The 23,389-nt window shown below is 38.0% G+C and overlaps 1 protein-coding gene across 2 annotated transcripts in view; it reads right to left on the bottom strand.

The window, feature by feature from the left end:
• Positions 1 to 1,738: 1,738 nt before the first annotated feature.
• Pgr (progesterone receptor) overlaps positions 1,739 to 23,389 on the bottom strand; it is a 56,556-nt gene continuing 34,905 nt past the window's right edge. For both annotated transcript variants that reach the window (XM_038323779.1, XM_038323780.1), the window contains 4 exons: positions 12,706 to 12,850; positions 10,031 to 10,161; positions 5,377 to 5,534; positions 1,739 to 1,894 (listed from right to left, as the gene is read on the bottom strand). In XM_038323779.1, coding sequence (XP_038179707.1) covers positions 1,739 to 1,894; positions 5,377 to 5,534; positions 10,031 to 10,161; positions 12,706 to 12,850 — 590 coding nt within the window. The remainder of the gene's footprint in view (positions 1,895 to 5,376; positions 5,535 to 10,030; positions 10,162 to 12,705; positions 12,851 to 23,389) is intronic.

Here is a 23,389-nt window from a genome sequence, read left to right as displayed (position 1 = left end):
AAGAACCAGTCAAGAGTGCAGTGTACCTAAGATACATTGCAGAAGAAGCTATGCAGAGCAGTGAGGAAGAGCAGTCTCTACTAATGCTGATGGCTGGAGGACCTGGGGAAAGCTTTGGCTGGCTGCTCTGACCAAGGTGCTACACAGCCGGTAAGCCAGTATGATTTCCTCATGCACAAAATGAACCAAGTCAAGAGTCCTGATTGATCTTTATTTTAATCTCTCTTCTAAATGTATTAAAGAACTTATTGTTTATGGATACGCCATAGCCAGTTATTTTTCTTAATTTAGAGAATTTATTGTTAATTTAGAGAAATTATTGTATATATACATATATGTATATATATATTAAATATATATAATATGACTCTAACTGATATTAATGATTTAATCAAAGCAAACAGTAACTGACTTTTATTGAATTCACTACTGGTGTGAACTTTGCATGTATACACGTATGAGCTTTTTTTAAACTAGTAGATCCCCAGTAATTAATTTCAGTAAAGAACTATTGTCTGTCTTTCAAATGAATATTTTAAGTACAAATGACAAAGTGAATTGTGTGTTTTATCATCACCGAACCTGGTTGTATTATTTCAAGCAACTATCTAGGATTTCCGGAAGCAACTCACTCGGAATTGGGACATAGGCACTCAAAACTTTTCCACCTGAGACTGGTCTATTTCTAAAGCATCTCTTTCAGATTCAGGGAGAGGCACTAAAAACATTCCCACCTGAGATTCACTTCCTACAATTCCCTAAAAAAGATACTATTCCCAAGAAAGTAGAGGTAAGTACCCCTTCCCCCAGACCTCCCTCCACCCTTATGTTTTCTCTCCTTGCCTTTCAGGCCTGTTTGATAAAATGCTAATAAGAAGAGATGAGCAAATGAAGCATTGGAGGAAAGACGCCCTCGTGTTGGCCGAGGACACAGACCTACCAAAGGCGACTGACTGGAAGGTCGGCCAACACTGGGCTTCCAGTGGGAGAAGAGAGCTCCTGATTCTTGACATCACGGGGCCGTTTTAGAAGGCATCTTCTCCTTCAGCACTGTCACAGCAGCTGGCTAAGCGTTACCTCTGTCTTAGGTCTGCGTTACCTCTGTCCTAGGTCTGCGTCCACCCACAGTTTGCCGAGCTTCACAAAGCTGAACCAGCTCCAGCTCCCTTTCCGTTTCTGTTTCATTTTCTCTTTTTTTCTTTTTCTTTTTCTTTTTCCTTTTTTTGCATTAAAGTTTCCTTCAAAATTTGTTTCAGGTATGAATTTTCTCACAGAAAGGTTACATCCTCAACTACCATTTTAAAGGTTCAGTTTTGGGAGACCCCCCCAACTACCCAGAAGTGGCACATATGATTTATTGTTAAGGGTGGGGGTGCTTTCCTCTCTGTGGGAGATTTGTTAATTGTTAGGTGTAAAGTTACAAATTCTCACCTGAAAAGTATGAAATAATACAGATGAGATATAGTTAAGTATACAATAAAATTTAGTTCTTTTTTACCTAAATAAACTCTCAACGAAAATATGGGTACGTACAACACTTTTTTTTTAAAACTCTACTTAGGCATTACAGAGGAAAATCAGAATCTCCCAGGGTTTCTCATAAATCGACACAGGATTATATGTATACATGTACGACTTTCAGAAGGACGTTATAAAGACACAAGGCACGACCATCCTACCAAGACAAAACAGACATACCACAAGATTCAATTTTTGTAAAGCAAACAAGATGAAGACATCACTTTTTATGAAAGAGCAGAGGCTTCACCATGCCCGCCAGGATCTTGGGCAGCTGGGCAGCAATAACTTCGGACATCATTTCCGGAAATTCCACAGCCAGGGCGCGAGACTGGATAAATGTATTCAGGCAGTACAGATGGAGCTGTTTCACAAGCTGTTGGTTTAGTAAATGGGTAGATATCGTGAGAAAAGCAATAAACTCAGACGCTGTTGAAACCCGATAACTTTTTTTTTAACACTGGAGAAACCTGTCCAGTTGTTCATTCTTACCAACATGCAGAAAACTCTCCGCTCTCTAGGATGACATGGAAAATGGTTTATACTCTGAGGGAGCATGCTGATTATAGGTTAGAGATTTATTTTTGTCTTATGTGTGTAAGTAACTGCATTTATGTGTGTGCACTACTTGCATGCAGTGCGTGGTAGCCAGCAGATGGCATCAGGGCCACTGGAACTGGAGTTACAGGGGGTTGTGAGCTGCCCTGTGGGTGCTGAGAACTGAACCCAGTCTTCTACAAAGAGCAAGGGCTCTTAACTGCTAACTCATCTCTCCAGCCCTAAATATGTAATGTTTTAAAGTCATGAAAATTAGCTACATTCCAATATTCTAAAGTGAACATTTTGATTTAATTTTCAACATTTTTCTTTTTATGCATGTTTGTAGACATACACATAACTATTGCAAATATGTAAAGGCATACATTTTCGAAACACAATAATTTCATAAATCTTATTTGTTAATCAGGCTTTTGTACACATTTACAGATTCTATTTCAGCAACCCAACATAAATCATAAAACTCAGGGTCTCAGGTTGTGTGATCTAAGGACTGTACCACTGAGTAATTCAGCCAGTTTCTCTTTAATATTTCCTTTTTATTTTCTGACAGGCTCTTGCTAAGTGGTCAGACTACTGAAAACTCTCCCTGTAGCTCAGTGAATTCTGTGAATTTGTGAGCTTCCTGCACTGGCCTGTTAAGTATCACTGAGTACATACAGGCTTATACCAACAGGCTCAACTTCCATTTTAATGAAATATGTTGTGTACACAATTTTAAAAGTCTCATACTACTGCAAGATGAACCACAAATGAAAGAACAGAAGCAAAATCCAAAAGTTCCTCAATAGACATCTTTCTACTGTTACATTCCAGTTTTGGCTAAAGCAGTATCCTACATTTTTACTAGGGAGATTAGAATTATTTCCTGATGCATTGAATTTCATTTCTTTCATTGCTCATTTTTATTTTGCAGGATCTGAATGTCTTGTATCTTATTTCTTTTATTTCTCTCTCCATTTGGCACAAAGTCACAATCAACTTCTCTAACAGGTTCTGAACACCACCTCAACATGACTGTGCATAGTAGCAATCCCCTAGATCTATTTTCACCCTGGAGCTGTGTTCTAGGGTCTAGTGCTGTCGTACTGGTCACAGTAAAATGGAGCAATAAGCAGAGGCTTCTTATTGTTCCCCCCAGTTATTATGCTGGGGCATCACCATACGTACCTCCTGGCTTGAATCTCCTTTGCCTACAGCTTTTTGTTCAAAAGAAAGAGATCCTAATGTAGTTTTCAGGAAAGGTTCTATCTGAGAAGTCCTCTGAAAGACTCTGTGTGCATGGAAGGCTTTGATGGTGGTGTTGCAACTGTTTGGTTGTTTGACTGGTGGTTTTCCTTTTACCAGGACTCTGAAGACACTGCTCAGGCACTGCCATGGATACATTGTCCTTCAGAATGCTGGAAGTGTGCATGTGAGTTATTTCTGCTCTGAGTGCTATGCTTAGGATATTCTTCTCGCTCTTGGTCTGAGCTATTATAGTGTACCTTGGATGAACTGTGCAGTGCCCATGTTCTTGTTCCTTACATTTAGAAAATTCACATCTTTAGCAAAGAGAAGGGACACAAGGCTGGAGGAGAGCTGCCCGCTGAACGTCAATGTGGGCTACATAGCAAATCCCTGCCTCAAAACTGAGAAAAAAGTAAGAAAAAGAGAACCCATAGCCTTTTATTTGAGAAACTTTTATGATAATTCCCCTGCCTTTATTTTCCTATATTCTTTGTTCTATAAATTCCTATTAATTTGATGATGTGGGAAGGTCTTCTGTTTTAATAAAGAAACTGCCTTGGCCAGCCCTTAGGTGGGTGGAGTAGACAGAACAGGAAAAAGGAAGTGAGGTAGAAGGCTCAGTCAGATGCTACGCCTCTCCTAAGTTAGACAGACTGCCATGCCTCTGCTCAGAGAGAGAGAGATGCGATGGAGCAAGCCACCAGGTCAGAAATGCTGAATCTTCCCCGGTAAGACACCACTCATGGTGTTACAAAGATTATTAGATATGGGTTAGTCAAGATGTGAGTAATAGGCCAGGCAGTGTTTAAAAGAATACAGTTTGTGTGTTGTTATTTTGGGGTATAAGCTAGCCGGTGGCCGGGAGCTGGGCAGGATGAAAAGCAGGCCTGCCAGCAGCTCATCACTACAATTTGAATTTGGGAATGAAATCTAATTTATCATGTCTTAGGTTTTAAATTATTTTCTACTGAGAATGTCCTTTGTGTTTCATGACTTGTTGAATTTTAATGTCTTTGATTTTGCACGTAATTGCCCCAAAGTTTTGTTTATTCATTTAATTAATTAATTGATTGATTTTTTGATAAATGTTCCTTTCTGACAGCTTTCATTGTTTTCTTTTGCAAAGTACCATAGTATTTCTTTGAAACTCTGTGAATTTTTCTCCTGTATTCTGTAATGATGCTTTACCTTCAAGTTTCTTTTTAAGCTTTTTATTCTCTAATTTTTACTGTAAAAGTTTAATTCAAGTAGCTCATCAACTTCATAAAGTATTCATAATTCAGGCACACAAGCTGACCTGGTGAGTAGGTAGTTTTTCTACGTCTTTGACTGCCAATTTTATGTGGTTTCTTATACAATAGCAATAAAACTGGTTTCTAATATGACACATATGTCAAGTTTTATTAATTTAGCTACAGTGGGCTGCTTATCACAGTAGAGAATAGGAACAGTAACCCAGAAGGAATGTAAATAATTTAATTTATGGTTTCTTTAGGCCTTTGAGTGGAATCTTGGAAAGCATGAAGCTCTTTCCTGATTGCCATCAGCAAAAGTATTTACAAATAAACACAGAATGGCATAAGAGTGTCACTTTCTATACTAATGTTTTAAAGCAAAAACATACTTTATAACTTATTCTGAAAAAATATGATAATTTGTCTAGTCCATTAAATTATCCCCAAATGATATACACACTAGTAAAAAGGATATTTGAGAGGTCAACATTGAATTGAAAAGTCAAGCATGATTTTCATAATCTTTTAAAGCCCAACTATGAAGAATTTGGAGAAACCACACTGTGACAGCTAATATTGGCCATCAACTTGACAAGATCTAGAATCATCCAGAAGACAAGTTTTTGGACACATCTAAGAGGGATTATCTAGATTATATTAGTTTCTAGGAATGCTTCGGGAGATTATGCTGACAGCACAATACCCTAGGCTGGGGTCCTAGACTGTCTAAAAAGAAAAATGCTACCTAAGACCCAGAATTTATTATTTAATTATTTAAGAGATTAAAGAAATTCTCAAAATTCTCAGCAAATCATCTGGAAAGCAAAATACTTACATCATGCAAGCTGTCAAGAAGTTTTGTAAGTTGATAGAAGCGCTGTGAACTGGGGACCACCCCTTTCTGCCTTAAGCCTATCGCCTTGATCAGTTCCCGGATATAGCTTGACCTCATCTCTTCAAACTGGTTTTGGCTCCTCAATCCCTCCAGAGGAACTGCATAGAAATAACAAAAAGTGGCCTTTATGTTAAAAAGATGACACTCACAAACCAGGTAGTGGAGAGGCACACCTTTAATCTCCGTACTGGGGAAGCAGAGACACTCTGATCTCCAAGTTCAAGGTCAGCAAGTTCCATAGAAGTCAGGGCTACAGGGCTGGAGAGATGGCTCAGAGGTTAAGAGCACTGCCTGCTCTTCCAAAGGTCCTGAGTTCAATTCCCAGCAACCACATGGTGGCTCACAACCATCTGTAATGGGGTCTGGTGCCCTCTTCTGGCCTTCAGGCAAACACACAGACAGAATATTGTATATATAATAAATAAATAAATATTAAAAAAAAAAAAGTCAGGGCTACACAGTGAAACCCTGTCTCAAAAAACGATACTAGCAATGTATGAATTTCTGAGCTAGATAACTAGCATATCATTTATATAATTTCTAAGTTATATACACACATATACAAGCAATTTTAAACAGAAACAATTAAAATAGGTAAACAATAGTGCAGGCAGTAAAATCAGGATGTAAAAACCTTTTAATAGTGGAACAATATATGAACAACTTATGTTTCAGACTTGTATCTATGAACTATGCATTTAATGTAGCAGTTTTTCAAAAGAGCCCTTGGCATTATTTTAGTCTTACTTCAGATATCTTGTTTTACTTGACTTCTGGTCCCATTCTGGGGCTTCTTATTTTACTTTTTCTCTTAAACAACTATTTCAATTTCTTTATTTAGTTTTTCTTCTTCATGTAAACTATCTTTTTTGTAACTTTAACATTGCTTCATGACATTTTCTATTGCTTTCCTGATGATGTGAGGAAAGCCGGTCATATTACAATATTTACTTTATATTCATTGACTTAACTATTCATTATAGCATGATTAGTAAATACCCGGAGAAAGATATTAGGGTTAAATCTGAAAGTCAGAAAAGCAAAACAGCCAGTCACTGGCTTTTACCTCTACCTCTGAAATGACGATCCTGCCTTGAGGAATCTCAGAATGAGACTGTCTGAGAGCTGTCTCCTCCCATTTTATATTCCTCCCTAGGGCTGGGATTAAGGGAGTGCACCACTACCGTCTGGTTTCTATGGCAAACTAGTGTGGCTACTGGGATTAAAGGTATGTGTCACCACTGCCTAGTCTGTACGGCTGACCAGGGTGGCTGCTTTACTCTCTGATCTTCAGGCAAGCTGAATACACATAAATTATCACTCCAATTCATTTTCTATTCATTGACTCAGTCGCTTTGTTTTCTTGGTATATTTCCAATAGGTTTTCCAGTCTCCTCTTTCCTCTATCCATAGCTGTTAGCTGGCATTCCTTTTCCTTCCTCTCTGAGTGGATCTTATGTAGCCCAGACTGGACACACACTCATTAGGTTGCTTCAAATAACCTTGAATTCTTGATACTCCTTCCTTTACTTCTCAAGTGCAAGGTTTATACCATGTGCCAACAGCTCCTCTAGCTATCACTTATCATCAACTAATTGCAGTGTTCAACATTCTCTGAACAATAGTGACACATAACAGTGAAGGTAGGTATTCATGTTTTATTATTTCTTTAAAGATAAATAACTTCTTCCCATATGTTTGCTAATAATTTAGGTGTTTTCCTTGGGTCTGTATTTGTGTGCTGACACTGAGCTGAACATCATCTATGTTTGCTAAGAATTTAGGCATTTTCGTTGGACAGTGGTGGTGCACGTCTTTAATCACAGCACTCGGGAGGCAGAGGCAGGTGGATCTCTGTGAGTTCGAGGCCAGCCTGGTCTACAAGAGCTAGTCCCAGACAGGCTCCAAAGCTACATAGAAACCCTGTCTTAAAAAACAAACAAACAAACAAAAAAGAATTTGGACATTTTCCTCAGGACTGCCTTTATGTGCCCAGAGCAAGCTGAGCATCGTCTGTTACTACTGAGCTACACACACAGTCTTAGCTCCTTTCCCTACAAACTCTCCATGGATCTTAACGACAATTGCTAGTTCTCATATCTTACTCCACTTTCCACCCTCTATCCTCACTGCTTCCAGAGCTCAGTTTTCTGCCTTCCCTGCTTCTTTCATTGCACTTCTGCACGTGAACCTTCAGCCTCAGGCGAGCTTTATCTGGAGCCATGTATAGATTGCCAAGAGGAAAATACAAAACTCTTCAATTTATGACACTACGCATTTGTGGTTTGTTTGTTTGTTTGTTTGTTTTTTTTGAGACATGTTTTCTCTGTGTCACTTGTTGCCTACCCTGGAACTAGCTCTTGTAGACCAGGCTGTCCTCGAACTCCACCTGCCTCTGCCTTCCGAGTGCTGGGATTAAAGGCGTGTGCCATCACCGCCTGGCTACATTTGTGATTTTTCCTCTGCATTATTTCTGTAAAGTGGATTCAGATTAAAGAGAACTGCACACAGCTACCAAAGGTCTTTAATCCACCATTTCTCCCACTCCTCAGTGTTGACTGCTTCCTCCTTCTTTTGGATAAAGATACAAACCAAAGAGAGAACAAAGCAATAACTCTTTGGTTTTCAATTTTCAGCTGCTCAGATCTCATGAGTAATTTTTGCAATATTCAATGAACATTTGATTCTCGTATTACAACCATGCAGATATGAGACATGCATGCCTACAGTCACTACAATCTCTTCTTTTCAGTTACTCCAGAATGTAGTTATTTAAAATCATGTACCTCTCTTTAAGCTTCCAAACAAATCCCTATAGCTAACTCACACTGACATGTGAATATGAAACTATTTTTCTAGGTAAACCCCTTTACTAGAAATTTTTTAGAGCTGTGTGCAATCTGTTACCCATTCCTGGAGTTTTGCTTTAATTTTTATGGCACATAGGAAATTAAGTTGATAATAATCAAATTATCAAACTTTTCATTGCAACTTTCCCATTTCCTTTATTTGAATTTGTTTTTATTTACCTGCATGTGTGTGTGAAGGTATATATCTGTGTGTATCTGAAGGCATATACACACTGTGTGTGAGTTCTTGTATATGCCAGAAGAGGGTGCTGGATTCCCTGTACCTAGAGATACAGGTGGCTGTGAGCCACCTGCAGCAATGCTGGGAATGAAACTACGGTCCTTTGCAAGAGCACTAGCCCTCTTGACTGCCAGGCCATATGTCTAGACTTGGAATTTTTGTTTTACAAAGGTATTTCCTATTGGAGGTTTGAAATGTTTGTATTTCTTCATTTGTTTTTAAACAATTTTGACATTTACATTTAACTGAATTATCTGAATATATATATATATATATATATATATATATTCTTTTGAGCAAAATAAACTGGTGTTTTTTCTAAATATGAAGCCATTTCTCTTAACAGTGTTGTTATTTATTGACTTATGATTTGTTCACTATAGTGTCTAAATAGCTGTTTGACACTTGAATGCATTCATCCATCTCTTAGACTATAAGAATCACATGGCATTCTAATTCCCCTCATATCTTTGTAATGCTTACCTATTTATCCCATTAGATTTAAAGATGTTTTTTCCAAACTCTTTGTGCAGTTCTCCCCACTGGCCAAAATGTTATTCAAATTTTCATTAAGATGTATAGGACATGTTAGTACTTTCATGTGGATTCCATGAGAGTACTCTCTAGTCTAAGGGACTGCCTCTTCCTTCTCATCCCAAGCCCCCTTCCTCAGTTGTCTGAGATTTGTGCTGCTAGCAGAAGTCCCTGTGATGCTGAGAAAGATACTCATGTCAGCCCATCCTGAGGTCTTAACTCCCTGTGACTCTTTTGCAAATCAAAGCATCATTTATCTTTCTAAAGGCTGAACCTGTGGTGTGTGGGAAAAGGCTTAGTGCATACCATGTGCTAACACATTTTGCTCCTATTTGTTCCCTTCTCCCATGGCTGTTCCCAACTTTCAAGTCTTGCATCCAAACTTCCACTCACTCCTTATGTGTTCATTTGTAGTTGGATGCAACTAAGGACTCAGTTATATGATACAGTATGGCCACTGTGTGGAAGAAACCTAAGTCTTTTTATTGTATACCACCCTCCCCGGCTTGAGTAACACACACACACATTTCAGATGTACCAAGTCAATGATCTTGCTGTAACAGTCAAACCATCCCCACTCCCTAAGAATACTTTCAAACAAGGGTCTATGTGTTGCACAGTGAATATTTCTGTGTGTGCATGGTAGGTTTAATAATGGGAAACATAGCTTGTGTTCATGTCGTATTAGTGAGCTTGTAAAACTGAATTAATAAATAAGTATGTAATCATATTTCATATTTCATGTAAAACAAAGAAGTAGGCTAGGCTATTTTAGTCTTATATGACCGACCAAGAAAAATGAAAAGATGAAGGCCAAAACGCTTTCTTAAGGTCAATGACAATATATTAGAGATTACTCCTTCAGAGTTATGATCTATGCTTTCTACCTGGTATATATGACTATATGTTTGACAGTTACCCTGTGAGTTCAAAAGTAAAATAATAAGTGTCTTCACGCTTGTGTACTCACTAGTGTTGAGAAGTAGCAAGACTTTCATACAGAGGAACTCCTCATGGGTCACTTGGAGCTTGACAAATTCCTGTGGGATTTGCCACATGGTAAGGCACAGCGAGTAGAACGATGACTCCTTCATCCTCTGCCTTGCACCACACATGGCACAGAAAAAAAAACCAACATGAAATTTAAAAAAAGGCAACAAAAAGCAATCCAGAGCCTATCAGCCCCTCAGTTACATAATTTGTCAGTAGACAAGATTTCGGCAATTATCTTTCCTATTGTTGAATTTACTGATACAGTTAATAAGAAAACTTAATATTTGATATTTTAAATGTTTCTAAACATTTACTAAATTTTTAAAGCAAAAAATTTAGACATAAACATGACATTAAATACACATTGATCGAAGTTAATATTGTTTCTTGCTTTTATAATCATGCTTTAAATACCTAAATCGACTAAGAGCACTGTTGCAGGAATTGAGCATTTGGAGCCAGAAAATGCTTCATTTACTGAATAACATGTGTATTTGTATGTGTAAATATAATTTTGTGCACTTGTTAATGGATTGCTTCAGTTCATGAAAATTTACAGCACTGACATTTTAGGGGATATATGTGGTGTCACATAAAAACGAACAGAAGAATTGTATTATACATTAAATAATTGAAAAGGTTAAGATAAGTTCTGAAGATGGAGGTTTCCTGAGGCATTCTCTCAGGCACGTGTTATTTTTTGATGTCAACATTAGTCAGTGCAGCTAGAGAAATAGTGGGATAAAGATAGGATACCCCCCATACAGAAGGATTAAGGTTAAACCCCCAGGTTTGTGGCAGGTTATCCAGTTCTCCCTAACCCCAGTTTCTGAATTCTTAAGGAAGGATGCTGAGTTCTTGCCTACATCAAGGGACTATAAGTTAAAGAGGAATGAATGAAGCAGAAAGATTGTCAACTGTGAAGACATCAGACAAGTGTCAGTTGTCAATATAGATGCTTGCAACTTGACTTTCACTATCAGAACAGTGTAGACAATGTCCTGGGCAAATTCTTACCACCTGAAGACCACATGCAGAAAACTCTTTAGATATAATAAATCAAATTGAAATATTTGTAGAAGATTTTATGCTCAATTTTTGAATGTAAACAAGCACTGTCATGCAAAAATATTTCTGATAAATGTCATTTCCACAAGTATAAAAGTCTGAAAGCTTAATTTAATATGACAAATATTTAATTTTATATTGAAATGTACATCTCAGTAAGTTTTTGAAAAAAATAAAAATATTAATTTGAGAAAAAAATAATTTCCAGACGGGAGGAAAGGACTCCAGATAACAAGTTAATAGCACAAAGAATTTAACTAAAAGTTTCAAATAAATAAACATAGATTAAAGTCTTTCTGAAAAGGACTCCAAACTCTCAGGAAATGATGCCACGCATTGGCAAACTCGATTGCATGAAATTAACTTACATCTGTACAGCAAGGGGAAAATTAAGTAAAGAGAAAGTCAAAGAATAAGAGAAAATTTTTGTAAACTACACATTTGACATCAGCTTAATATCTAGAATATGCAAAGATCATAATCTAAAAATCAAGAAATCAAATAACTTAATCAATAACAAGCTAATGAAATGAGCAGACAGTTCCCAAAAGACAGAGTACAAATGGCCAATCAACATATGAAAATGTTCATCGTTATGAGTCATCAAGGAAAAGTTAATTAAAGCTATACTGAGATTTCATCTTCCCATTTTACCACAGTCAGAATGGCAGTTAGAATAACAACCCGTTCTGACTCAATATGGGCAGAAGGAAACCCTCTACACTGCTTCTGGGAATGTAAACCAGTCCTGCACTAAGGAAATCAGTATAGAGGCTCCTTTGAAAGTAGAAATAGATCTACTATTGCCCAACCTAAAAACTCCTGAAGGCCTCCAAATCAACACATCATAGAGACCCTCACATCAATTCATCAATAGTTATTGCTGCATGAATTCACAGTAACCAGGCTATAGATGGATAAAGAAACTCTGTGTGTGTGCGCACGGGTATGTGTATACATGTGTGTTTTGTATATACTTCATATCTATAATGGAATTTTATTCAGTTATAAAGGACAAAACTATGTTTTTACATAAATGGATATGTTGTTTTTAGATAAATGGATACAACTAGACATCATGTTAAGTAAATTAAATTGGACTTTGTAAAACAAATACATTTTCTCTCATTTGTGGATCTAGATTACACACACACATATGTATATGTTGTGTCATGTATGTATATATGACACAGTGACACAAAAGTAGAAGAAAACTGTCCAAAGAAATGAAGAGGACTGGCAGCGACAGGTAGAGATGAAGGACAGTGTTAAAATGTGTATACTTATTGAAAAATGTCTTTATGAATCCCTGCACTATGTACAGTGGGTATAGATGAATAAACCTAGGTGAGATGTGACCACACACTCACAATACAGAAAATAAATAAACAAATAAATATGTAAAGTATATATATATATTATATATATATATATATATATACATAAAGGAAGAAAGCAATTCTCAGAAACCATTTTAGGAAATTTTTGTTGTTTAGGACACTAAACACAGGATCTTCTATTGCAATGTATCTTTCCAAATCATATTATGATATAATAACAAAAGCACTAAAAATCACAACTTACTCATTTAGGATTAGATCAGGTGCAAAATATAGCATCTGCCCACTGACATGCTTGTAGGATCTCCACCCCAGGCCAAAGACCATCAGACTCATCCAGGAATACTGAATCAGGGTTATCTGGTCATCAATATGCAAGTTCCGGAAACCTACAAACATTGTGAGAGAAAGCAATCACAGAAATCATGTGAACAATGTTAAAGGTCTGTAGGAAATTGAAACAAGATACTGACATGTTTCCCTAAAAGTCACAAAATACTCATAAATAACACAGCCTAAAAAGAGACAAGGAGGGAGCTACTTCATATGTCATGAACATCAGTCACTGTGACTTAGTGCTAGTGGGAATGATTAACTGAATTAATCATCTGGATTCATGTCACACTTACATACTAAGACCAATTTTCATGCTATATACAATGTTAAAATGATGGAAATCAATGTTAATATCCACACATGGATGAGAACATGTGGCATTTGTTTTTTAATGCCTTCTTGACATGATATCCTGTCTTCATAAACCCACAATAGCTATGGTGCCTGCATAATCCCTGTGTAAGACCTGTATGAGTTCAAACCTGTAGGCATTCCATCATGGAGAAGGGGAACTCAGAAGCTCCGCCCCTTCCCAAGGACCTATAGACAACTGATGGCTTCTCAAGGAGGGAAAGTCAGTTTGCTTTAAGGATGTGGTCCCTGGTAGGTCAACCAGGCTCACATCAGTGGCCCCATATGGTGGGTATATGGGCAGCACAAATTTAACCCAGTCAGTTATTAATGGAAAAGAAAAGAAAAAGAAAGTAAAAGAGGACAGGATGTTGGGAAGAGAGTGGGAGGAGTTAGGGAGAGAAGTGGGGGTAAGTTTGCATCAGTTGTATCAGGGAAACACTTAAGAAGAAAATGCAAGACACTTGTTTTGCATATGGAAGCAAGAAGGCTTTAAACACTTCTTTCAGTAACTTTCCCCAAATCTGAAATAAGGGCAAAGAAACAATATAGGATAAAAGTGACAAACTTTGGACATATTTGAGAGACCTCAAGAACATTGATCGCAGTTGAGTATATGAGCTTGAAGCCTGGGAATACATCAGGGAAAGAATATGAATGTGAATGTCACTGTAATTTACAACAGCTGAATAATGAAATTGGATTTAATATTTTAAGATTAAATAAAATAAATGTTTTATGTGAGCATCAAACTCTTTCCATGAAGCTCTTTGAAAACCACTTATTTTCCTTAAAACTCCACTGGCACCCATTCACAAATGACCTAACTCAGAAATAAAACCAGAGCAACACTTTATCCACTAGCTATTGAGGGAGAAGGTATTTCTCCCTCTGCTAGACACTCAGGTTCTCTGCACATGCTCCCATGGCCCCATCACCATGGGGACAGTTGAGGAATGACACTCGGCTTAGTATTCCTTAGCCATCCCTGGGGATGAAAACTCGAGTGTGCCCCTAACCAGTGGTATCCCAGCAACCTTCTGCTTTTATGAGGCACATCCTTCAAGGTCTAAATATTCTCATTATTCCTGTCTGTCTCTGCTTGACTACTGAGTCCCTCCGTTTGGAGTTTGGTAACAGTCGGTGCTGCTGACAGGGAAAGCAGATAAAGGCCCTGTTGCCCTCCGCATCTTGCTTGGTGTGATTTGTGAAGCACACGCTGCTAGGATTTTGAATCTGAACCAGCAACGACAAGGGGTGGTTATTTAGTGAGTGTGGTAGAGGATACTGATGGGCCCAAGGGATGGATGTATCTGTGAGCACCAGCTCACTGTCCCATCAGGTGTCTCATTTGTGCCAAATTCCAAACCTGTCCTTCACCTCAGCTGAATGGATTCCTGGCGCCCTCCAGAGGTTGTTTTCCTTCTTTCCTGATGTGAGATTCAAGGGTTTTCCCTCCCTCCCTTCCTCCCTTTCTCCCTTCCTTCCTTCTTTTCTTTTTATTTATGATTAGAATAGTTTGTTTTCCTTTGTTTTGATGGTGTTGGCGTCCACAAATCTAACTTACTTTGTGGCAGAAAGACTCCTTCAAGCCAAAAACAACTGTGGTATAGTAATTTTAGAATTCCTTATTTTCATAAAACTTAACTTCTTCTTCAAGTATATATATATATATGTGGTATGTTATTTCAGAAAAGTGTGAATTTTAATACATAGTGTAAATGTTAAAGTGTATTATAGTATACTTTACTAAAATATAAGTACAGTATAAATTTAATACATAAAGCACAAGTATTGCTTGTTAATAACTATTCAGCATTCTTTGATAAGATCCAGAATCAATTCATAAGAGTTTTTTTTTACTTTTTAAAATTTTTAACGTGTAGATTCCCCACAGGAGGCACATTTAGAGCTGTGTATTGGTGTGACTCAAAGGCTCTGCAGGAAGTCATGAACTGCACTGCTGACTCTAGCATTGACTTTACACTACATTGAACAAGTTGGGCCATAGGATAAAGATACCAATTCAACCAGTTGCTAAAGATTCAAGATAACTGTCCATTTTTGTTGAAGAATATGCAAATAATTTTTAACCCATCAATGGATCCTGCAATGAGACTTCTCATTTGATTAATTACTATAGAAAAGAAACTAATCGAATTGAATAGCATTCCCCAATTTAAAATAAATGAACTGTTCATGGTACTGTGCGCTTGTGATCTCAGCACTGAGAAGCTGTAGGTAGGAGGATCAAGAGTTCAAGTTTATCCTTGGCTACAGAGTAAGTTCTAGTCCAGCTCTGGCTGTGTGAGAACCTGTGTCAAAATAACAATGTATATTAAAAATAAAAGGAAAGAAAGAAAAAATGCTCAAAACAAAATAAGAGCAAAATTATAAGCCAGAAATCATTTCCTGTATGTTACAGAAAACATAAATATAATTAAAATATAAAGACTGTGAATAAATTCAGAAGACAAAATAGGCATCACTGGCCTGGGAAGATAGCTCAGTCAGCAAAGTACTCACCACACAAGCACAAGGACCTAAGTTTTCATTCCCAGAATTCCTATAAAGAAAAAGCCAGGCTTGCTGTATCTCATAATCCCAGAGCTATGGGGAAGCAGAGACAACTGAGTCCTTAGAGTTTGCTGCCAGCCATTCCAGACAAAACAGTGAGCCCCAGGTTCAGTAACAGAACCTGTCTTAAAAAATATGGGAAAGAGGAGATGACACTCAGTGTCAACCTCTGGCCTCCACACATGCACACTCTACCTACCTGTGTGCATAGATGCATGAATAGGTACATACAAATTACATATATACATACAACTAAGCATTCTTGATGAAATGTGTATTTGAAATATTTTCAGAATACTGATTATATATATATATATATTATTTTATTTATCAGATTGTGTCATATGCATATATGAATTTCATTATATATAAAATTACAGGTTACTAGAAAGTGAGGCTCAATGGAATTAGATATATAAAAATAGTAATAGAATGCTTATTATGATCTCTACTGATTCACTCATTATATTCTATAATATTCACGCTCACTTTAAACCCTTCTACTGTATTGTAAAATTTCTTAATATTTGATGCAACTATGCTAGAGATTTTATCTTAAGCCTTTGTTTTATGCTAATTTCTTACTGGTTTTAAAACTTTTACAAAGTTAAACGTATATGATTCTTTTTCTTTTCTGGAAATACCATTCTGCTTGTGTTTCTAGCACTTTATTCCCGTTCTTACGTGCTTTTTGTTTCCCTCTTGCGTTCTATGCTCATCAATGTCTTGAAATAAAGGATCACTTTACTTTCTTGTAGTATAAAAGACAGCTTTTATTGAAATATTTCAAAACCGACTCAGTTACTAACATTCACAGCAGAACATACGTTTCCATCTGACAGAATAGAACTCAGAGAATAACCTACTCCCTCCCCCTTTTGGAGGTGTATCTGTGGAAAAGGTCCAATGTTAAATTGACTTGAACATGGCTGACTCAGAAGTCCAAAGTTTCCCATTTACTGCGATACCATTCCAACATTTTATACTGAAACAAAGCCAGGAACACAAAGATCAAATTCCTGTGGCAATAATGATTAGAGAGATTTAGTGCATTTGAGATGATAATCAAACTGGAAAAGGGTACTTGTAGGGAAGTGGTGGATGATGGCTAATTGTGCTTAACAAGTAGTGTGAAAAAGGTCCTTTTCTTTAAGTGTCTTGACGTAATAATTCTTGAAAAAATAAACGACTGTGAATTGTTCAATTCTCAATACTTTAGGATAAAAAAGGCTAAGTAAAAGACAACAGATGGCATGTGAGACTTGCTGTGACTTCCAAAGTTCTATTAAAAATGTACAAGTTGTACTTCTGTTCAAAACTGTCACAGAGTTGAAACAGTGAACTTCAACTAAGGCACAGCCTTACACACCTCAGGACCTCGGGGCACAACCTGCAACTGTTTGTGCATTTTCAGACCACAGAAAAGAAGAGGCAGTACATCACCAACACATTTGATGACCTGCTGTGATCAAGAACTTTACAAGGTATTTCTTGTCTCAGAGGCCAATCTTGAACCTAAGACCCTTCCCTACCTCTACCTCTTCTCGAGGGTTGGGATTCAGCCTAGGAAGATACAGGAAAAATTAGAGGGTGAATGCTTAAGTGGGGTAAGAAGGCAGCAGAATATGTGAGTGAAGGAATGGGCCTCCAGGTAGAGAAAACCCAGGATGAGCACGAGAGGAACTGCGCAAAGACTCCTAGCAAATGTACCTTAGATTTCGTGGGATGAAGGGAAGTTTAAGAGGAGTGCTGTCACTTCCAGAACTGGGCGACAGGAGGACCATGGGGTTTAAATACAGAATTTAGACTTTATTCTGAAATGGAAAAGGGAAAAGATGATTGGTTACAATTATTTTAGAAAGATGATTCCTGGGTTAGAGTATTGTTTGAGAGCTCAAATGTAGGTAAAGACATAAAAGTTGATGACCAAACTAAGCTGCATCACAAGCCATGGAAGTAGCAGTATAATGAGTTATGTATTGAATAAGAGGCGGTGATACAGCTGCCAACCAACCAGATAGGGGATGAAGGAGGAGAGAGGCAAAGATGGTTCTGAAGGCTTGGCTGGGGTGTCATTTCAGGATACAGAAAAGTGGTTTTGACATATGAACTGTAAAGACATGTTGAGTTGGGAGGTCATCTGGGTGGAGATGTGTTACAAGCTTTTGGAATACATGGCTGAAGGGGTTAGGCTGGTGCCATTATTCAAGTGTCATTGGAGTGGAGGGGGAACATCAAGGCTACAAATGTGCGGCCTGAGAAGCAAGTAGAATAGAGGATGGAACTCCAGACAGGGAAAATATATGGTGTGGGTGGAAGAACAAATATAAAATGGCTAAAAGTTTGTGGGAGAAACCAAGTACCTGGAAGGAAAGCCATGAAGAACAAAGGATGAGATTCACCAGGAAGTGGTTACTCTACCAGTAGCCCCCAGGCATCGAAGTCTGTCATGGGCTGAGAACAGTCATTCAACTTGGAACAATTTTCAAAAGTCAACATTGGTGATGGCAATTTCAATGAAATAAAGTTAAGGAATAAATTTTGAAAATCTTTATAAAAGCCTTGGTCAGGTCAAACTTAACTTCTGGAAGGATACTTTTATTCCTCTCTCATCGCTTTTTGAAGATAATACATTGAAATATTCATTCGTTCATGGGAAGAAAGAAAATCTTTGTCACACTGCCACTGACTCATGTTTGAAAGCTAGAATATGATGAAAATATTGTTCCTGTCTTCAGGTCCTTATGTCAAGCGGTTCATTGAAACCAAGAAGGGACATACTCAACGGGCAACCATTAGAGTGCAGAAGCCCAGCCTTGGGCAGATACCTCACCAAGTACAGAGAAAAGACAAGAGAATGTTTTCCTGTGCTCTTCTATTGTTTTAATTCTTTTACTATTTACTGATGAAGAAGCTGAACTTGTGTTTTGAATAAGTACTTACTAATTTAATTTTTGTCTTCTATACCTTTCAGGACCCTAGTCAATCTGCCAGAGATTTATGTGAGCGATTATTCTTCATCACTAGTACCCAAATCAATTTATTGCCATTGGTTTTTGAATAATTTGGTGGTGAAATCATCAGAAGGCCAGAACTTATGACAGCAGTAGTCAAGAGTTCATTTACACAGATGCATTTTCTCAGTAACTACTAAAATGTTTCATTGCTCTCCTGTGGGGTAACTGAAAAAAACCAACTTCTGATAATAAGAATCCCCACATTTGAAAGATGGAGGATCACTGCCACCTGTTTTTTTCATCACTATCGAATCTTATTCACAATTTTCCTTTCCTATAACCACCAGGCACACAGATTCTTCTAACCAAAGAGTTTTCTCTTTCCACAATTAATGTCTCCTCTCTCATTCCTTTAGAACCAGTGTTGAAGGTATTCATCTGTCCCTATTCCATTTATTTCTGTGTCTTATGCTATTGTTAGGTGTCCTACATCTCTCTGTGTGTTCAAAGCCTTTCAAAAGAGGAAATGTGTATTGTAAAGCTTTAAAATTTTGTAGATGACATCACTTCATGCTTTAACCCGAAATACAATGCTCAGATACATTCCCACATGAAATCATCCACAATCAGATGCTAAATGACAAATGGAGTGTATTCTATGAGGTGGTTTATAAATTTTTGAATATGGCAATTATGGTGGCACATCAACAACAGTGAGAGATGATACAAAGAGAAGAGGAAACCCTGTCTGGGAAATAAGGAACCCACGGCACCTGCAGAGTCACACCCAAAACTGCCATTGAATCACTCTAAACTTATGCTTTTAATTTGATTTTGACATCTTTTTCGCTGAGCTTTTCTGTCAACAGATTTTCCAACAATGATGTGCATGAATAAATGTAGCTATATTGTCATTGTGACTATGTAAATTCACAACCTGGCTTAGAGTTAAGGCTTCTTTAACAAAGGTCCATTTTCCACACAACTAATGATATCATTGCAAATGAGTAACTGAATAAAATAAATTTCTCTTCTGTGCTAACCAGTGCCCACATGGAAGGTGTGCTTTGTCTAGTTCATTCATGCCGTGAGCCTGCCCTCTGGCTTTTCTTCCCAGCAGCACTATTTATTGTTAGGATCTGCACTCAGCATGCATGTGGGTAGGCACTGATTGAGTCACTGAGCAAGAACCTGGTGTGACTAATTGTGTGTGGAGTCAGCTAACATCAGTTCAGAGTCTCTAATAACAGCGGGCCATGGTGATCGTTACTCTTGACTGCTAACTTGCCTGGGTTTAGAACCAGCTAGGAGCCCAAACCCTGGCCCGTCTGTGAGGAGAGAGATGATCCACCATCCATGCTTGGGATTCACACTGGATACAAAGGCGAAGGAACACTGAACATCAGCATTCATCTTTCTCCCTGCTGACTGTGGGCATAACAGGACTGGTTGCCTTCCTCTCTGAGCACCATACCTTCCTGCTCTGATAGACTGTGTCCTCTTATGAGCCAAAATAAACCTCCACCCCCTTAAGCTACTAGTTAGCAATTTACAGCAACGAGAAAGGCAACAATAACAGTTTTGAATTAATGTCACTTTCAGTTCTTCTCCGAGGAAAACTGGCTACCGGTTCCTCGAGCATCTCTGCAGCCATTTTACAGAGCCCTTCAAATGCACTGTTCACAAGTGGGGCCTAAAGAGTGCAGTCTACACAAACGTGGCTCACCTTATGCTGCCCTTGTGCGTCAGTAACAGAGTCACAGGGACTCATAAAGGTGTGACCGTTGTTTGGATTTGCCACATATGAATTATATTCTGCAGCATTTGAAAAGTTGCCACCAAATTCAGTACAGAAATTCCTTCTCATTATTTTCCAGGTTAGTGTGGAGGTAAAAATATCTTGATATATAAACATTTTAACTTAAAAACAGCTTTTATCTAAAATGAATAAATATTCTTCTTAATTGCTTTCTTTCCACTGACAGTAAATCTTCTCAAACAATGAAGAGTCTCCAAAAATGCAGACAAAAGAAACAGTGACCCACAGCAATAGCAGCCAAGGGGTCACCATCTTCTATTAATGAAAAAAATGGAAAATTAAAACCACAGCTGAACACCCACTTAAAAAGTTATTTTTATCAATGTCATTACAGCATTTGCTTAGAAAAGATCTATCACTTCACGGTAAGTCTTAAATATTCAAAACTTTTTTAATGGAAAAAGTTGCCTGTCCAAGGTCTGTCAGCTGCAATAAAGCGGATGAAAATCTGGGCATTCTGACCCATCTACAGAATTACTTCATCTCCATTAGAATACCAAGTTTTGTTAACTTTTTTCAATACGTCTCTTTCTGAAAGTCTAACAAACAAGAATCTGTTTTCTGTTTCACAAAACCTTGGATGTTCAATAACAATTCATCTATTATATTTCAAACCTTTCAGGTAGAATAACAGCCAAGAAATGTATTCAGGCACATTGGGAAGAGATTCTTAAAAAAAATACCTAACTGAATTTCTTCTAGGACAAAAAAGGACATAATGTGTTTAATTCTTGACCATATGTTGAAAAATGAACAGTTCAAGAATGTTATTGGTGTGAGAAGCATATGATTTTTGAAAGAATTATTCTGCTTCTAATCATGAGGTTAAGGCCTCACTAATAGTTCTAATTTTTGCTTGAATCTGCCATCTAAGATTCAACAAAGTGAGAAATTTATCCTTATATTTCTACCAGCCACTTGGCTGCTCAAGAGCTGTGCTGAGGTCTTGCCAATAAAGAAGGGGAAATTCTTTTATGAAAACACACAAACTCTCCCTACAGCTCAGCCATGCCCCTCCTGTGAGTGTGATGGGAGAGAGCAGAGACTGAAGTTCATTTCTCTCCAGGTGCCTTGCTGACTTCAGGGATTTCGTATACTTCACTGGTTCTAGAAACTACAGTTGCTCTGAGTACTGTTTTGATTTGTTACATGAGTATGCACATTTGATTTTTATTTTGAACCGATTGATAACTTCAGTTAGGTTTTATTCTTATTTTTTTATTGAACTATATATTTTTCTCCTCTCCCATCCCTTCCCTTCCTCTCCTGTCCTCTTCTACCCTCTACCCTGATCCCCATGCTCTCAATTTACTCAGGAGATTTTGTCTTTTTCTACTTCCCATGTAGATTAGATCCATGTATGTCTCTCTTAGGGTTCTCTTTGTTGTCTAGGTTCTCTGAGATTGTGAATTGTAGGCTGGTTTTTCTTTGATTTATGAGAGAAAAAATTAATAAATAGGACCTCCTGAAACTGAGAAGCTTCTGTAAAGCAAAAGGCATGGTCAACAGGACAAAACAGCAGCCTACAGAACGGTAAAAGATGTTCACCAACCCCACATCAGACAGAGGGCTGATCTCCAAAATACACAAAGAACTCAAGAAATTGGTCATCAAAAGAACAAATAATCCAATAAAAAATGGAGTACAGACCTAAACAGAGAACTCTCAACAGAGAAATCTAAAATGTCTGAAAGACACTTAAGAAAATGCTCAACACCCCACATTGGAGCACCAGACTGAGCTCCCAAGGTCCTGATGAGGAGCAGAAGGAGGGAGAACATGAGAAAGAAAGTCAGGACCGTGAGGGGTGCGTTCACCCATGGAGACTGTGGGACAGAACTAACAGGAGATCACCAACTCCAGTTGGAATGGGACTGATGGAACATGCGACCAAACTGGACTCTCTGAATGTGGCCAACGGTGGAGGCTGACTGAGAAGCCAAGGACATTGGCGATGGAATTGCATTCTATGGCATGGACGGGCTCTGTGTGGGAGCCTTCTCAGCTTGGTTGATCACCTTCCTGGACCTGCGGGGAGTTGGGAGGACCTTGGACTTAACATAGAGTAGGGAACCCTGATGGCTCCTTGGCCTGGAGAGGGAGGGAGGGGGGTAAGGGTGGGGGGGAGGGGAGGAGATGGAAATTTTTAATAAAAAATGAGAAAAAAAAGAAAATGCTCAACATCCTTAGTCAACAGAGAAATGCAAATCAAAACAACTCTGGGATTTTATCCTACACCTGTAAGAATGGCCAAGATAAAAAAAAAAAAAAAACACTGATGACAACTTATGCTGGAGAGGATGTGGGGAAAGGGAACACTTCTGCATTGCTGGTGGGAGTGCAAGCTGGTGCAGCCCCTTTGGATGTCAGTGTGGCAATTTCTCAGAAAATTAGGAAACAACCTTCCTCAAGAACCAATAATACCACTTTTGGGTATATACCCAAAGGATGCTCAATAATACCACACGGACTTGGGCTCAATTATGTTCATAGCAGCATTATTTATCACAGTCAGAACCTGGAAACAACCTAAATGCCCCTCCACTGAAGAATGGATCAGGAAAATGTGGTACATTTACACAATGGAGTACTACACAGTGCAAAAAAATGACATCTTGAAATATGTGGGCAAACGGATGGAGCTATAAAACATCATACTGAGTGAGATAACCCAAACCCAGAAAGACAAATATAGTATGTACTCACTCATAAGACATAAAGCAAAAAGAAACCTGTTAAGTTTTAGAATGAACCCAACATTGTAAAGAGATGGCTAACATGTTTTTATCTGAATTACTATATTTGTTGTTTAACAATACACTTATGCTGTTTCATGGAGATAATTATCAGCCATCCTCAGCATGTTCTCTACTTCTTTTGTATTTCAT

This window comes from Arvicola amphibius, chromosome 3, assembly GCF_903992535.2.
Source record: "Arvicola amphibius chromosome 3, mArvAmp1.2, whole genome shotgun sequence".
Taxonomy (NCBI): domain Eukaryota; kingdom Metazoa; phylum Chordata; class Mammalia; order Rodentia; family Cricetidae; genus Arvicola; species Arvicola amphibius.
The sequence above is the reverse complement of the archived record's forward strand: the minus strand, read 5'-3'. Positions and strand labels throughout refer to the sequence as shown.